At 53.8% G+C, this 17036-nt stretch overlaps 1 protein-coding gene across 6 annotated transcripts in view; it reads right to left on the bottom strand.

Annotated features, from left to right (window-relative positions):
* Positions 1-3406: 3406 nt before the first annotated feature.
* The window catches only part of CABP1 (calcium binding protein 1), a 49586-nt gene continuing 35956 nt past the window's right edge, over positions 3407-17036 (bottom strand). For 3 of the 6 annotated variants that reach the window (XM_008707668.2, XM_040619840.1, XM_040619839.1), the window contains 5 exons: positions 8454-8633; positions 5699-5729; positions 5269-5412; positions 4158-4267; positions 3425-3924 (listed from right to left, as the gene is read on the bottom strand). In XM_008707668.2, coding sequence (XP_008705890.2) covers positions 3703-3924; positions 4158-4267; positions 5269-5412; positions 5699-5729; positions 8454-8633 — 687 coding nt within the window. In that variant the 3' untranslated portion in view covers positions 3425-3702. Of the gene's footprint in view, positions 3925-4157; positions 4268-5268; positions 5413-5698; positions 5730-8453; positions 8634-13289; positions 13476-17036 lie in introns of those variants that run through there. The other 3 variants (XM_008707667.2, XM_040619841.1, XM_040619838.1) reach the window with 3 other exon arrangements.

The raw sequence follows: 17036 nt of genomic DNA on the forward strand, positions 1-17036 counted from the left end.
TTCCCGCCAGGCTGAAAGCTCCAGGAAGACAGGAAGGGGGCAGAAGCTGCTGGATGCTCAGCCGATGTCTGTTCTCCTTTTCTTACAGAGCCTGACTTTGTATGGGGCAGCTGGGTACCCAGCCAGATCGCAATCTCCACCAGGCTCCCCTCCAGTTAGAGGTACAAGGTTCTGGCTTCTGAGATGACAGCGGGTCCCTAACGGTGCTCAATAAATGCATGTTGAATGCAGGACTGCTGGGCCAGCTCTGGGCGTGCAGTCGGTACTCAGGAAATGCGCGTCATCTGACCGGGGCCAAGAAGCAAAAGATCCCCCACAGCTGCCCTTGCCTTGGAAATACTTTTATTGGTTCTGAGAGAACAGGGCTGTGGCGAGCTAGGACGGGCACAGAGCGAAGGAGGGCGGCGAGAGGCTTTGCCCCAGAACGGACATGCTGTGTGGGGGCTGCTGGCGGGCTCCCTGGCCCACCCCGCCAGCAGCGGCTGGGTCCATGGCACTTGGCGCCCGGCGTCACCTCTGCCGGCTTGGCACGGTGGCCTCCTCGGCGGCGGGCGCCCCCCTTTTCCAGTTGCAGGAGTTGTGAGTCTTTCACAGTGCGGAGGGGTGGGGTTCCGGGGTGGGCACCTCCCCGGGGTGCAGGCAGGCCCCGTCCGCCAGTCCATCCTGGGCTCTCGGCGGCTGCGGCGGGGTGAGGCGCGCTCCAGCTCCTCTTCTCCCGCCGGGGAGCTTGGCAGTCCTGGAGGGGCCCTCGAGGCCTCAGCGGAATCACTGTCCGGGACAACCGCGGTGGCACAGACGGTGGGAGAAAAACAGCACAGTCGGGCCCGCTCAGGCTGCCACCTCCAAATCTCCAAATCTCCCTCGGATCTGAGTGCCCCCCGCCTCCATCGCCACTGCGCCAGCCCGGGGCTGGCCCCCTCCAGCCATCCAGCCTCTTCCAATCCATCTTGTGCATAGCAGCTGGTGGGGGGCTGTCTCATCTACACAGCTGACCCCTCTGAAACCTCTCAGGGCTCCCCACGGGAAAATGTCCAATATCCTGCTGCCGGCCGCAAGGCTCTCCCTGCTGGGGCCCCAGCTGACGTCTCTCTCACGGCTCACCCCCCCATCCCTGTGCTCCGACCACCCCGATCTCCCTCGTGGTGCAGCTGGCACACTCACCCTCCCTCCACCTCTCAGCTCGCCTGCATCCTGTCTCCCCTCTCTCCTTTTTCTTTTAACTAGACGTGATTGTTTGCAGCAGTTTTAGGTTCATGGCAAAACTATGCAGAAACTACAGAGTTCTCATTTACACCCTGCCCCACACCCGCACGGCCTCCCCCACCATCAACATCCCGCACCAGAGTGGGACGTTTGATACACTCGATGAACCTCCGCCGGTGTGTCATGGGCACCCAGAGGCCACAGTAACGTTCAAGTTCACCCTTGGTGCTGTCCCTTCTGTGGGTCGTGGCACACGTGTAAGGACGTGTATCCACCACTGCAGTACCACACAGAACGGTCTCACGGCCCTAAAGACCCTCTGTGCTCCACCGGCTCCTCCCTCCCTCCCCCTAAACCCCTGGCAGCCACTGATCTTTTCACTGTCTCCATAGTTTTGTCTTTTCAAGAATGTCATACAGTTGGAATCACACACTATGTCGCCTTTTCAGACTGGCTTCTTTCACTTAGCGATATGCACTTAAGATTTCTCCGTGTCTTTTCATGGTTTGATAGCTCATTTCTTTTCAGTGTGAATAATACTCCATTGTCACAGTTTATCCACTCACCAACTGAAGGACATCTTGGTTGCTTCCAGGTTTTGGCAATTGTCAATAAAGCTGCTATAAACATCTGTGTGCAGGTTTCCATGTGGACGTAAGTTTCAATTCATTTGGGTAGATACCCCATCCTTCCTTCTCACCTGGCGGTTCCTACTTATCCCTTAGGGCTCTACTGATTTATAGCCTCCTCCAGGAAGCCTTCTTTAATCCCCCCTCCAGCTTGGCACAGATGCCCCCTCTGCACCCCATAACTTGCTGTATGTCTCCCAAAACAGCATGGACTATACTGTTGGCTTCTGTTTTCCTTGCTGGTCTTGGGCTCCTCAAGGCAGTTCTCGACATACAGCAGGTGTGCAATACATGCTAGAAGAATAAATGGGGGACGCTGGGCTTGTAGGGAAGGGCCTTTGTCTGTGGGGTTGGGGGGGCACTACCAGGACACAGGGCGACCTGAAATTTTCAGATGTGGTGGCAGCAAAGTCTTCTTTCCACGTAGCCACACTGTCTTCAAACTTGGAGCCGACTGGCTCCCCAGAAACGACCTCCCAACCTTTGTGTTCTGGATACACTCACACTCTGGCACATGTTTACCTTGTCTTTCTGCTCAGAATGCAAGTTCCTGGAGTCCAGAGTCAATGTCTGACTGTACTTTTGCCCTGTGTCCCATCGTTGCCCTGCACGGTGTCAGGCAGGGTAACATATGTAGCGGTTGAGAGTCCAGACCTGGTGTATGATCCCGCTCTGCCTCTTACTAGTTAGGCGATCTCAAGCAAGTCATATGACTTCTCTGAGCCTCAGTGTCCTCATCTGTACCATGAGGCAATATAGTGCAATCCAGAGAGTTGTTATGAGAATAAAATGGGACGATGGATGTAAGTATACTTAGTACAGTGACAGGTGTATAATATATGTATGGTAAATGGTAACTATTGGAATTATTATTGATTCATTAAAAAAAAAACACACTTTTACTGAGCATTAGCTATGGGCCAGGTACTGAATTATGAGGAAATACAGAGATAAAATGTTCTTCTCCAAAAGTTCCGTCAACAGGAGAAACGGCTAGCACTCGAGGGACAGTGTGAAGAACGAGGGTGAGCCCGAGGTGCTATAAAAGCCCAGGCAAGAGGAGAGAATCAGCGAGGAAGTGCCAGAGGAAGTGGCCCACTGCTGGTCTTGAAGGGTGGAGAGAATTTAGTCCAGGTGAAGAACAGAATAAAAGGCATCCTGTTCAGTGCATTCAAACTAGAACTTGGCAGGATTGTGGACCACAAGTACCAGAGTGTGGCTTTAAGGCGGAGAGTGAGTAAAGGAACAGCAGGAGCTGCAACTGGGGAGGTGAGCTGTGGTCCGATCTCAGGAGGCCTGAGCGTCAGACCGAGGAAGAGGGTGCTCAGAAAATACCTAGCACGGATGGATGCAGGAGTAGGTGGACAGGTAAATGGGTAGAGATGGATGGGGTCACTAGACACAAGGGTGGATGGATGGGTGAACGGGTGGATCGATCGATGAGAAGTTGGATGTCGATGGGGAAATGACTCTACAAACAGATCAATGGAAGTGTGGGTAGAGGTACAGGCAGATGGATGGAGATACATGAATGTGTGAACAGAGGCACAGAAGTACAGATGTACGCATAGACAGAGGTACATGGGTAAGTGGATACATGGGTGAATGTGCGGAAGACTGAACAGATGCGCAGATAGAAACATAAGTGCATGAATAAACGGTAGTACGGATAATCGTTTAGAGATGGATGAGTGGATAGACACCTGGACACAGGAAGAGACGGGTAAACGAACACATGGAGAGAGAGAGATTTGGCAAGATGGATTGATGGATGGATGGATGGGGGTAGAAATGAATGGAAAGGTGGATTACAGGGGTGCATGGATGGAGGGGTAAGAGAATGGAAGGGTAAGAGCATGGAAAGTTGGAATCATGAATGGATACACAGTTGGAAGTCTTCATGGATGCCCACTGGCTTCTCTCCCATGTTCAAACCCCACCTACCTTCAAAGTCTACTCGTCCATCCCCATTGAGGTCCACATCTCGGATAATTTCCTCTATGTCTCGGTGTCCCACTTGATGACCCAGGAGTTTCCTCATGGCCTCTCTCAACTCACTGGTGCTGATCTCCCCATCACCATTGGTGTCGAACTAGAGAGGGCAGAGAGGAGAGAGGGGTAGCTACAACGTGGGGGATGGAGAAGCAGCTCCCAAGGCTGGGCTCCTTTTCTAGCCTCATTGACCCCCTTCCCCAGAGACCCTTCTCTGTCCAAGCTCCTTCCCCTGGTATGTGGTCCAGGGCTCTGGTTTCTCTTAAGTAACCACCCTGGGGTTGGAATTCTAACAACCCCCCCACCCCTGCCTGTCCAGGGTCCATGACTCACCTCTCGGAAAGCATCGCGCAGTTCCTTCACTCCAATCATATCTGCTGTTTCTGCCAGGAGTTTAGGTCCCATTAGCTCTACGAAGTCATCAAAATCCACATGGCCACCCACTGGAGACAGAGGAAAGGGCTAGGTCACCCATCCAATTACTCCCCATCTCTAATTAGGCAAAGGAAGGCACTGTGAACCCCTCCTTGACCTATCCAGTGCCAGGTCCAGGGTACAACCAAAGGCCAAATGAGGACAGAGAGGTGACCATGGACCGGCGGTTTGTCAAAGAATGGCTCAGGGGAGTGGCCAGAGTTAGGCTGAGGGAACCAGTCAGGAGGTGGACAGAGGTAGATATGGATGGAAGAAAGAAACACTGGGTCACAGAGGCAGGCAGAGAATTTCAGAGATAGAGAGACAAAGACACACAAGCAGAAAGGCAGAGAAAGCAGAAGTGAGGAGTGCCTGGCCCATTTGTCCCAAGCCTTACTCTCGTTGTGCAAATGGAAACTCAACTCCAACAAGACCTCCCAGCAGGTAGGAGTGCTGGAGAACTGACACCCTCCCACCCCCACAACACCTTTCCGCCAGTGACTGACGAAACACCTGAAACCCCGGGCTGGAGAAGGGAGAGCTCTAACTTCAAGATGGGCGCGCTGCACTGACTCCCCGGGCTGCGGAGCAGAAGGAGACTCTCAGCGCTCGCCGTGTTAGCTGGCTTGAGAGTTCACCCTCTGCGGGCGCCTTCTCTTCGTGGTCTCCCCTCCCTACTCCCTCCTGACGCTTCCCTTCGCCTTCACATAAACTGCTTGCACTCAAATCCTTGTCTTGGGGTCCGCTTCTGGGAAAACCCAGGGTCAGACAGAGAATAACGGGAGAAATAGCTCCCTTCCGCTCAACAACCTGTGTGCCAGGCGCGGGGCTCTCCATACTCCCTCACGGACTTCTTGTGCTCCTCTCGTTTCACAGTTTGCAGCTGAGAAAACAGGCTCAGAGAGGCTAAGTGGTTTGCCCCAGGTCACAGAGCCAGGAAGAGAGGGGCCCAGAACTGAGACCCGGGCCTGTGTGATCGCAGCGGGCCCCGCTGGCAGGGACGGGAAGGGAAGGAAGCGGAGGGACTCACGGTTCATGTTGATCTGCTGGGACAGCTCGATGAGCTCCATCTCGGTGGGCATGTAGCCCATGGTACGCATGCAGTTGCCCAGGTCCCGACAGTTGATGTAGCCATCCTTGTCCTTGTCGAATTCTCGGAAGGCCTCTCGGAGCTCTGAGGAAAAGAAGGAAAGTGGGCATGGCTGAATAAAAGAAGGAAAGTGGGACCCGCAGAACCTCCGGGCAGAGGCAGCCCGAAAGCCCACTGGCTGGGAAGGCCAGGCCCTGGAGCTGCCAGGACTGCACTCCTCTGACCCCTGGCCCCACAGGGGATGCCCAGCGCTGTTCTAGGCCATGTTCCCAGGAAGCCAAGATGTCTCTGCCTCTCTTCCCAGCAATCTCCCTTCCCTCACCTTCCTGGACAGCTGAGCAACCCTTTCGCCTAAGGGGTTGCGTCTTACCTTCAATCTCCTCTGGCCGCAGAGATCTGTCCTGAAACAAAAGAACACTTCCTATTAGCAGCTGTGAGGGGCCTAGAAGTCATAAAATGACCAGCCTGGGAACCATCCGAGGGACAGCAAGCACTGGATGGGGAGAGTGCCTGGACCACATCTTTGAGGGAAAAAATGTGCAGCCCCACATCTCCCATAGACACAGGAGATGCCCAGGGACCCCAGAGCCCCATCTGTGTCCCCCATTCCAGACACAAGAATGTGTCAGGGAACAGAGTTGGTCTGGAGGCAAAAACCTGTAAATAAAGCAGGGTGGGAGGGTGGTTGTGGGTCACAAGAGAGAGGAAGTCTGCAAGGCAATGGGAGGAGAGCTAGAGGGACAGAAAGCCGGGACTAGACAGGCTGCTGGAGAGGGAGGAAGAGGAGGGGGAGGAGCCACAGGTGTGGAGGCAGAATTAGGGCTGTGCCCTGTTTCTTGGGCACGACCCACCTTCTTCAACTTGACCCCCATCCTACACCTTGCCCCGTCATGGGACACAGCATAGGACCCTGGGGGCTGCCAGTGCCGCTGGCTGCCGCCAGGGTCCAAAGCACGCATCTCCAGCTTCAAGCCGTGCCCAGGTCTCCTTGGGGACTCAAGGAAGCCCTGGGTTTAGGCGTCTGAACAGATGGCAGAGAAGTCTCCAAAGAGGAGGCCCAGAGAACGCAGGGGGGGCTCTGGCTGGTGAGGTGCCAGTCACCCCAGGCCTTCCCAGGAGGCAGACAGACCAGCACAGAATGGGTGCCCAGCTGGACCTGTTCAGCAGGCTCCAAAACTGGAGCCCAGGGCTCATCCTTCCCATGTCACAGCTCTCCGACTTTGGGCAGGAAGAACGTGGGGCAGGTGTGCCCGCCCTGAGGAAGTACACGCCAGGTGTGGGCAGACCTATCAGGAACACAGACACGCAGGCGGGCCCCAGAGAGGTGAGGTGTCTCAGCTGTGCCTGCAGGCTGTTCTAGCCAACATGGCCAGGGCAGGTAAGAGGCAGCTTCTGCCCACCCACTGTAAACTGGCCCCAGGGCAAGAGAAGTCAGCTCTGGAAACTCCCAGAATCTTCTAGAAAGGGGTCACTGAGGGACACCTGGGTGGCTCAGGTAAGCATCTGCCTTCAGCTCAGGTCATGATCCCAGGGTCCTGGGACCGAGTCCCACATCAGGCTCCTTGCTCAGCAGGGAGCTTGCTTCTCCCTCTGCCTGTTGCTCCCCATGCCTGTGCTTGGGCGCTCTCTCTCTCTCTCTGACAAATAAAATAAAAAATAAATAAATAAAGGGGCTGCTTAGCAGCATCTTGGGTGGTCAAAAAGGATGATTTTTGCAATGCCCTGTACCACCTGCAAGTGAAGTGAGCAAGCAGGTGACTGCAGGCGTGCACACGCCCTAGGACAAGTCATTCAGACATGAGTCCTTTCCCACACTTTAAGCCTCAAGCAGCCTGCCATTTCTCCAGGACCCAGCTCTGCAGGATTGGAGAGGAGCCAGGTGCTGCTGACCCCCACTGCAGCCCTCTCCCCTTCTTGCATAGCTGGAGCCAGGGAGCAGGAAATCCAGCTACCTCTGGCAGAGTGGGCCTGGCAGAGTCCAGGCGGCCGGCCCTCAGATCACACACTCCCCTTGCAGAGCAGTGGAGGTACGCGTAGTAGAGCCGGGGACACCCACTAGTGTGACAGGGAAAGGGTGAGCACCATCCCCTGGGGTCAGATGGGAAAAGAGCATATGCACACTCTTTCTCTCTAACATGTGCAGTCTGGCAGAAGAGCTTGGCCTCTAGAGTCAGACAAACTCAAGTGCAATGCCCACATCTGCTACTTCCTAGCTGTGGGACCTTGGGCAGGTCACTTCAGCATTCTGAGCTACAGTCTCCTCATCTGTAAAATAGGTTAATGCCAGTACCCATGCTGCCGGGCCTTTGCGAGCGTCCCGTGAGACGAGATATGTACAGTGTTTCGCATGTGGCATTATAAGTGGAACCTGCAAATGTTTGTGTCTGTGACATCATCATCATTACCTTCCTCCCTGGGGCTGTTCAGATACCTGAAGGAGGCTGCCCGGACACAGCAGCCGTGTGTGGCTAGTTAAATTCGAATCAGAAGCCAATGAAATTAACAATTCAGGTCCTCAGTCATATTAGCCACGTTTCAAGTGCTCAACAGCCACGTGTGGCTGGTGGCTACTGTATTGGGCAGCACGGATCGTAGAATATTTCCACCATTGTAGGAAGTTGTCCTGGACAGGCCTGTGTATTCAGTACTGCTGTTAAGAGAACAGGAGGCCTTTGAGTCAGACTCCCCGGGTTTGATTCTGACCTCTACCACCCACTAGCTGTTATCTTGAGCATGTTTACCTCTCCAACTCAGTTTCCTCACCTGTAAAATGGGGATGATAATAGGACTTACCTCTCAGAGTTGCTCTGAGCCTTACATGAGGCAATGCACCAAAGCACTTAGCACAGAGCCTCGCACAGAGCATGTGCTCAAGAAAACAAGCAAGCAAGCGAACAAAAAACGTTAGCGGCTATTGTTACTTCTTGCTGGTGGATGTGGACTCACTAGTGCTTCGCAGCCATGGGTGGGAAATTTGGGGGGGGTCAGATTCACAAGTTGAGGGTTTGGGGTATATCCACGAGGGGACACAGGTTGCTGCGGACAGAGTCCCTCTTCTTCCCAGCACCTCCTCATGCCCTCTGAAGCCAAGTCGAGCGCAGCTCCACTGGGGCCAACTTACGTACAGGCTGCCTGTTCTCAGCGAAGCCCTTGCGCAGGAAAATGCAGGCAGGGCCCAGCAGGTTGTGCATGACGGCGCAGTTCTGGGCCAGCATCAGGAGCGGTCCCGGGAGCTCGCCGCTGGCTGCCGGCCCCTCCTCGCTCGTCTGCACCACCGTGTAGCTGCTCTGCTCCTCCTGGCGCATCTTCAGCCAGCACCAAGCAAATACAAAAGAGAGGCAGGTGTCACCTCCCTGCCCCACTGGCCCTCCTGGCCTCAGCCTGGCTCCTGGTCCTAGAAGGGGCTGTCCTCAAGAGGAGGCCCTTGAGAGTCAGACAGCGGGGTTCGGAGAGCTCTCAGGATGCATGGGAGGCAGGAGTCAAATTAGTTCAACAGATGGAGTCTCTGATGCTTGACTGCCACGGGTGCTCCAGGGAGAGCTGGGAGTGACACCCATTGTGTGGGACATGTGCACACACATGCTCACAACACATACACACACAAAGAATCACACACTCACGTGCATGTGGAAGCTTACAGAGAGAAGGGGTGGGGTGGGGGTTCTGCTCCAGCCAGTGGGAGGTGCTCACTCAGAGACTAATGAGTATCGTCCTTGGCCAAGATGCTCTTAAACGGATATGTGGCCCTGCCCCCGCTGGACGCCACTGGAAGGCAGTGAGGACAGTCAGAACTGGGACCACGCAGAGCAGGCTCAGGCAGGCTGCTGGACCGCAGGTGCAAACACACAGGCCTTGCTAACAGAACCAAGCAGGCAGGGGAAGAGGGCGGCCTGGGGCAAAATGGAGGCGGTAGGTCCCCTCTGAAGGGGCAGTGCTACTTAACTCAGCTCAATGTTTCCTTCTGATTTAAAGCACCGGCTGGGCCAGGGCAAAGCCCATCTGTGGGTCAGATTTTTCCCAGTTTGCAGCCTCAAGACTAGACACTCTCTGCCCCCAGCAGCTCTCCTTCTTCCCCCTCCCGTCTGTCTCTGGCTCCCCGCCCAGCTTGCCCGACCTCTAGAGGCTGAGGCAGGGGCCCTCTCTGCTTACCGAATATAGCTGTGCTCCCAGGCCCTGGCCCTCCCCTCCTCCCCCCTGATGGTTCCCATGCAGCTATAAAAAGTCAGCACTGCCCAGAGACTGTCCCCTTAGGACAACAGCAGCATCCAGACACAACATTCTATTCCATCCTGGCATCCCCAGGATGCCCAAGGCCCCCCAGGATCCAGGACAGGGCGCTCTGCCTTCAGTCCTGAGCTTGGATGCCTCCCCTCAGTGTGAGGATTTGGAGGCAAACCTTCCCAAGGAGAAACAGAGCAGCTAAACCTTGGAGGGCTGTCTTTGTCCTAGAACCCTAGAGCTACAGACCCTACCCTTCTATCCTGCTGCCCCCCCCCACTTGCTGCCAGGTTCCTCCAGCTCACAGAAGGTTGTGCCCAGTAGAAGATCCTGTGACCTAGGGGGCAGCCTGTCCCCCCAGACTGAGAAGCAGAACTAGTTCCCCCTGCCTGGCTTACCTCGTCCTCCGTCTCCTCTCATGCCTCTTCTCCCCAAAGCCCCACGCTCTAGGGCTACAGACTAGACTCCCTTTCAACTTCCTAAGCCTGTTCCAGGCCTAGAGAGGGAGAAGCAGTATCCTGGTTCAGACCCTGGGTGAAGGTCCTCAGTGCAAAGCCCAAGTTCAGTGAATGCATTAAGGGTAGGTTTTTGGTTGTCTCAGAACTTGAGAGATGTCAGTCAGACCAAGGGACATTCTGGTTTGATATGTAAAAGAGTTAGGAGCCTCAGCCATACTCGCACAGGCTTCCAGGACCCAGGCTAGAGCAAGAGCAGAACCAGAGAGACCTTCCCAACGGGGAGGCTGGCTCAGAGGAAGCCTGGGAGTAGAGAGCGGCTGGACCCCAAGAAACAATCTCCTGAGATGTGTGTAGAGAATCAGCCTTTTCGTTTCTGGCTGAGTCTCGCACACGTGGCTCAAAGCGAGCGCAAGCCAGGAGGGAGGAGGCAGCGGGCAGCACAGAACTCTGAGAGGCGATTTAGTACACTGGCTTTGGGCTCCAACAGTCTTGGGGACAAATTCTGGTTCTGCCGCTTGCTTGCTATGTGACCTTGGGCAGGTGACTTCACCTCTCTGTGCTCTAGTTTCCTTCTCTGCCCAGCGGGGATCAACGTGGCCACTCGCAGGATTCCCGTGAGAAATAAATGAGCTATTGCATAGTGCCTGGAGCATGGTAACAGCCGAATACATGGAGTTGCCATGGGGATGACAATGACGGTGATGAAGGTGGTGACGATGGTGGAGATGCAACATGAGAGATGCTGGGAGCCAGAAGGCATTTACTTCTGGCTCCAGAGGAAGTGGGAGAATATTTGCCAATCAGGGAAGAACTGAGAAGGGATGGAGAAGAATGTGTTCCCACGAAGGAGGCACCAGCGGTGGCTGGGGAATTTCCACTGCATGTCTTGATCATAATAGCGCCTGGCACCAAGTTGCCCCGGGAGGCTGCTGATCTTCCTCGGCCAGTCATGGCACCTGACAGCCTGGTCCTGCCCTGCACAGAGCCCGGAGCAGGCCGCCTCTCCCCGTTCCCGGCTCCCCAGCTACCACGCTCAGGAAGCCAAGTGGGCAGTGGCCCACAGGCTGACAATGTATCCTGGCACCGAGGGGATGTCTCCCAAGTGTAGCATGGCAACAGGAGGGGTCAGCTGGCCTCACGACCCAACAGCTTTCTAACAATGCAAGCTGGCCAAGAGAAGGCAGGTCAGAACTTGCTCTCCCTGGAGGTATTCAAGGAGTGGTTAAATGAGAAAGGGCTTGGTGAGGTGGGAGAGGGCATCGCGGCAGTGAGTGGGAATCCGGACGATGTCAGGTCAGATGTGGGAATCTGTGACTAACACATCTGACAGCAAGGAAGAGAGAGGCAGCCTCTCACGGAGGCAAAAATACCGATAAAATACCCACTATGGATTCACACACGGACCAGCGTTTCAAAAACCCTAACTCCACGTCCACTCGGCTGTGTGACCTGGGAAAGCTCTTATCTCTTAAGTGCAGCTCCTTTCTCTATAAAATAGCCAAGAGAACTACTTGGTGGAAAAGAGCGAAAGAGATCACAGACGCCAGATATGTTGTAGCTATTCAGAAGAAGGCAATTATTACTATTATGAAAGAACACGAAATTGAATGCCATGCGTTTTATTGTCTTTTACCTTATTCCACGGACTCAAACAAAACCTCTCCTATTTTCCTTTTTCCCCTGCACCCCCACTTCTCCGAACACCCAGAGCGGACCAATTAGGATCATGATGACGGTAATACTAGTTGCCATTTATTGAGGACTCCGTTGCCGGCAGCGTGCACAGGACTTTATCTGCTTCCAACAATCACCTTAGGAGGTGAATATTAGTATTCCCACCTGGTGGACGGGGGACCTGAGGCCCAGAGAGGTCAAGCAACTTGTCCAAGGTCACATGGCTGGAAAGAAGAGATTTGAGAAGTATGGCTCTTAAGCACTCTGCTGTGTACGGGGAAGATGGGTGGGGTAGGGGGGGGCACAATGCTTGTTCTTAAATTCACCTCTTCAGGCTCTGGACAAAACTCCAGGGGAAAGGCTTTTACCCTGTGGTCCTCTAGACTAATTCAGGTCAGTTTCCGCTTCTCTGCAACAGCATGGAGGCCACCTCTGGTGCCAAAGACCCCCCTAAGATGAGAGATGATGTAGGCTGTACACACAGAAGAAAGTCAGCCCTTAGAAGGATCCAAGGGACCAGTGAAGATTAAAGGGAATTTGATGGGAGCGGCTTAGCTAAATGAGGAAGACGATGAGCAGAAAAGCCCGGAATGTCCTAAATTAAGAAGACTATCCAACCGACCTGGGAGGTAATATGGGGTTAGGGACAGAGATGCCATTAGTTAACCTGAGACCTTGGGTAAGTCACTTTACCCCAGTGGTAACCAAGTTCCTTGACCGGAAAACGATAGAACTGGAGGAAAACATCCTTATCACTTCTTCTTCCTTTAAATAATATCCATGAGTTTCTTCTCTGGCTTGACTACAGAGGACTAGAAACACAGGCAGAACCCACTTGAAGCAAAACCCTATAGATGTAAGCCCAGCTTTGCATAAAAAATGTTTTGGAGGCGGTGATTTGCTTTCCAAAAGGAATTCTTGCAAAAGGATATTATCCTGGTGTATAAGCAATAAGTCCATGACAAAAAGCGACTTACAGGCACCTTTGCTCAACATCCTATTTCTCAGTGAAAACAATCCGGGGCCCTGAACCAGCCTGGTTCTAGTTGAGATTCTCTGACCGGATTCAGGAATTTTTGAGGGTAGCAGGGCTTACCCCAGTAGCAATGGTGTCTACTTCAAAACACACCAGTTGGAAGGCTTAGAGACCACCGGAGAGAGGGCCAGAGACCCTCAAAGAGATGAATGAGGACCCACCCCCACCCCCCCGACCCTACAGCTGGGAAGGAGCCTCAGTAGCAGCAGGGTCAAAAGCCCAACTCAACCCTCTTCTGATACAGTAGCCCCAAGGGGGTCCATCCACTCACATTCTACGGACCTGTGCTTGTCATTTTATGGTCCGGAACTACATGGCTTCCTTCCTAAATCTTGTGCTAATTCCCAAACACAGACCCCCATGCAACTGTAGGTCCCAACTTCAGCTCAGAGCCGGAGACACCGAAAACAGGGATCGGAGGGAATCTGGGGGTGGGAACAGGGAAGCAGCTCTCGACAGAACCCACGGAAAGGGTAGCAAGCTTCAGATGCCCACCCTCTCCGTCCCCAACTCTGGAACAGATGGCAAGATGCCCCCTTCCCCTGCCCCAGGTCTTGGGAACTCCAGAAACATACCTTCCTTGAGAGATTTCTCAGTGGAGACTTGACACAGTTGCCCATCCTAAGCTGAGGCAGCCCCTCTCAGGATCCCCGGGTCCATGAAGGAGGCTCCTGGGGACTAAGAGATCTTAGTCCCTGTCACGGCCAACCCCAGTCTCCCTCTGCCTGCGCAGCTCTTCCTCCTGGCCCGTTCTGAGCCCTCTCTCTTGCGCGCGTGCTCTCTTACTCGTCTGCCTGCTCCTGCTCTCTGATTTTTTTTTTTTTTTTTTTTTTTTGGTGGATTGTGTGTGTGTTTGTGTGTCTGGGTTTAACTTTCTGGACACTTTCTTAAGGAGATGAAGGCAAGAGGGGAGAGTGCAGGGCACAGAGAAAATCGCCCGGGGAGCTGATGGCAGAGGGCAGCAAGCTGGGGAAGGCTGCCGGATCATCGACATCAGATTAGAGCTCAGTTCTCTCTCCGGTTCATTTCCCTTCTCTTAGCCCCTCCTCTCCCACTGCCAAATCTGCAGGGAGATTGCTTCGGGGAGGGGGGCCTAGAATGGCAGCTGCAGCTGGGAATTAGGCCAGCAGACCCAGAAGGGGAAGCAGGCGAGTTTGGGCCACCAAAGCCAGGTTGCCTCCCAGCTCCCAGCCCTGTGTATACACACACACACACACACACACACACATCTGTGCACAAACATACATACGCAAGCACCCAGGGACAGACACACATCTAATTGCCCCTTGGCAATCGCAGCTGGATTGAGAGCAGGCAGCTACAGTTGAGGGCCTGGAAGATCTTGTGATGTCCCCATCACGCTCCATTTTTCACACTTGCTTCGTCACTGAAACGGGATGAGGCTCCGGGGCTGGAATCACAAGCTGAGCCAACAGCAGCGAGCAGATCCTGCTGCTCCCTTTGCTCCGTGGGGTCTCTCCAACCCAAGAGAAGGCAAGAGACGGCGGTAAGGGGGGCATGACGGAGCCAGTCTTGGCGCAGAGGGTGTGATGGGAGAGCTGCCAACCCTTGAACTGTCCTCTGCCTAATCCTGAGCGAGGATCTTTCAAGGCTTCCTTGGAATGCAGAGCAGAGAGGCCACCCTTTGCAAAGTATTCTTCAAGGTTCCACGACTGGAACTTTTTTGGTGAGTGGCTCTTCCTTGTCCCTCTGGGCTCCAGGTTTGATGAGATCTCTTCTCAAGCCTCAGATGTCACATTCAAGACCTGCAGCAGGAGCCAGATGACCCAAGAGCAGAAGCGTCCCTGTTTCCCTGCAGCCAGCTTTCCCCAGCAGGGGGCGCCAGAGAGGTGATGGGAAGCCGAACTCTGCAGCTGCACCAAGCCTCGCACGCGGCGCTGAAAGAGTTTCCAACCCAGAGAGGCTGCTTTCCCATGGACTTTTTGTCCAGCTTCAGTGGCTGGTCAGAAGTTCCATTAGGGCAGTGGGTGGGGCGCTGCCCAGAAGGTGCCACAGGCTCGCTCGCTCCCAGGGAGCCGGGGGAGGAAGTCCCTGGATAGCTCTTGACGTCTATGCCGCTGCTGACGATGGAATGGTTTAATCAGGGGACTTACTCAGCAGCCTTGTTTGGACCAAACCTCCAGAGGAGGTACAAGAAGGAGGGGCAGCCCCTGAGGACAGAGGGAGGAGCCTGGGGAGGTACTGACGCCCAAAGGGCAGGAAAGACACTGGGAAGATGAAACCAAAAAGTGAGCAGCTAACATAAGTGCCTTCTACAAAGATGTGTTCCTCCACGAGAGAGCATGAACCAGCCTCTCTGCGGGGCCAGGGGGCCAGGGTCATGAGACTCAGGTGCATGAGAAGGGACTGCAGGCCTGGGGTTGAATCCTGGCTCTGTGGCCAGCTTCTGACTTCTCACATTCCGGAGCTTCTGTTTCCTTGCCTGGAAAAGGGGGTTTTCCCCTTATCTTGCTTATAAAACGGATGTGGGCAAGTACCCGGCACATGACAGATACTCAATAAGTAATTCTTAAAATGGAAGAAAGAAGTCTCATTTGTCCAGTGTTTATGTGCCAGGCACTGTGCCTGGCTCTGGGAATGCTGTGGGGAACAAGATAAGCATGGTTCCTGCTTTCAGGGAGCTCACATCCTAGCAGGCAGGCTAGAGCTATTAAAGAGCTATGAATGCACTGATTTAATCACATTTCAGGTAAATGCTATGAAGGGAGAAGGAAACACAAAACCTCCGAGAATGTGAGTCAGAGGGATCTGACTTAGTCTTGGGGGGATTGGGAAAGACCTGGAGGTCAAATCTAGGAAACCAAGCATCTGCAGACTCTTGACAAGCTGGGGCTCACCAGGGACCCCAGAGGGAAGTCGGGTTAGGTTCCAGGTACAAACCAATTCATATTAACTACCTGGGCAGATACACGGAAAGGCAGCACAGCGTCAAGTGGAGATTCTCAATGCTGGCTGCAGATGATTCTCATTTAATAGGTGTAGGTGAACTCTGGACATTGGTGCTGTTTAGCGCTCCAGGTAATTCTATCTGCAGCCAGTGTTGAGGACCACAAACACGGACCCTAACAGCTTGGAATGCAGGGGCAGACAGACCTGGGTTCAAATCTTGCCCTGCTGCTTAGCAAACTCTATGACCTTGAGGACTTGTGAAACTCTCTGAGCCTCAGTTTCTTTATAAAATGGGTACACTAATAACCCTTCCTTCCTAGAGCTGTTGTGAGGAGTTAATGAGATAATACACACAAAAGGCTTGGCACAGTGCCAAGCACCTAGAAGGTGCCCTTTCCCCTGCCCAGCATTGGTCTTAAATGGCCAGCCGTGCCTGCTTCTCCATACTCAGCAGATCACCCACTGGGTCAGACCTGGTGACTCCTGCCCCCTGCAGGCCAGCTCCAAGCACAGCACCCGCTTGCCGACCTTGGAATATGCCTGTCCTTGGAAGCAGGAGACAGGAGACGTGGAAAAGTCATGCACTTTGAATAAATCCCACCCATATTTACAGGTAAGGATGCTGACCCTAGCTTGAGGCTGAAGGCAGCAAGGCATTCAGGGATTCAAACTCAGAGCTTTGCTTAAGCTATTTTGGGCTGGGCTGGGTAGATCAGGCCGTGGTGGTCCTGAGTGACAGGGATAGAACTGCGATCTAGAGAGAGCAGCTGGCTTGACATTCAGCAGAAAATTTTTAAAAGGGCCAAACGGTAGGGGCTCCTCTAAGGAGCAAGGCACATCACATAGCCCCACTTTCCCGTCCCTCTTCACTGTGGCAGCAGCCCCTGGGCTTCCGGAAGCCTACACTTTGAGTTCCGGAATGGAATAATAGGATCAGAGGGATGAGAAGGATAAACCCATTGCTGATTATTCCTGATTAGGAGGGAGGCTGGCCTCCAGCCCTGGTCGGTTCTATCACCAGCATTCAAACTTGGATGACAGCCCAGGGCGAACACACTCAGGGAAAGCTGGGTCGTAACCTGAGAGGTGCTTCGTGGATGCTTGTGACAAATAGGAAACACTCTCATGTGACTTCCCACCCAACTGGTTCTTTAGAGATCACAGTCCTGCCATTTACTTACTGTGTGGCCTTTGGACAAGCCACTTCCCCTCTCTTGAGATTGTTTCCTCATCTTTAAATTGGGGGATCATAATGTCAACCTTCACAGGTGGCTGAGAAGATACTTGGGCAATTGTTTAGTGAGCTCCTGCCTGAGGTCTCAAGCACCCTTGTTGCTTCCCCCCAACAGCTACAGGCAAATGCAGCTGTCCGGGAGGACTCTACAGGATTGGTATCAACCCCAAGCTGAGGT

Source organism: Ursus maritimus, unplaced genomic scaffold (assembly GCF_017311325.1).
Source record: "Ursus maritimus isolate PB19 unplaced genomic scaffold, ASM1731132v1 scaffold_33, whole genome shotgun sequence".
Taxonomy (NCBI): Eukaryota; Metazoa; Chordata; class Mammalia; order Carnivora; family Ursidae; genus Ursus; species Ursus maritimus.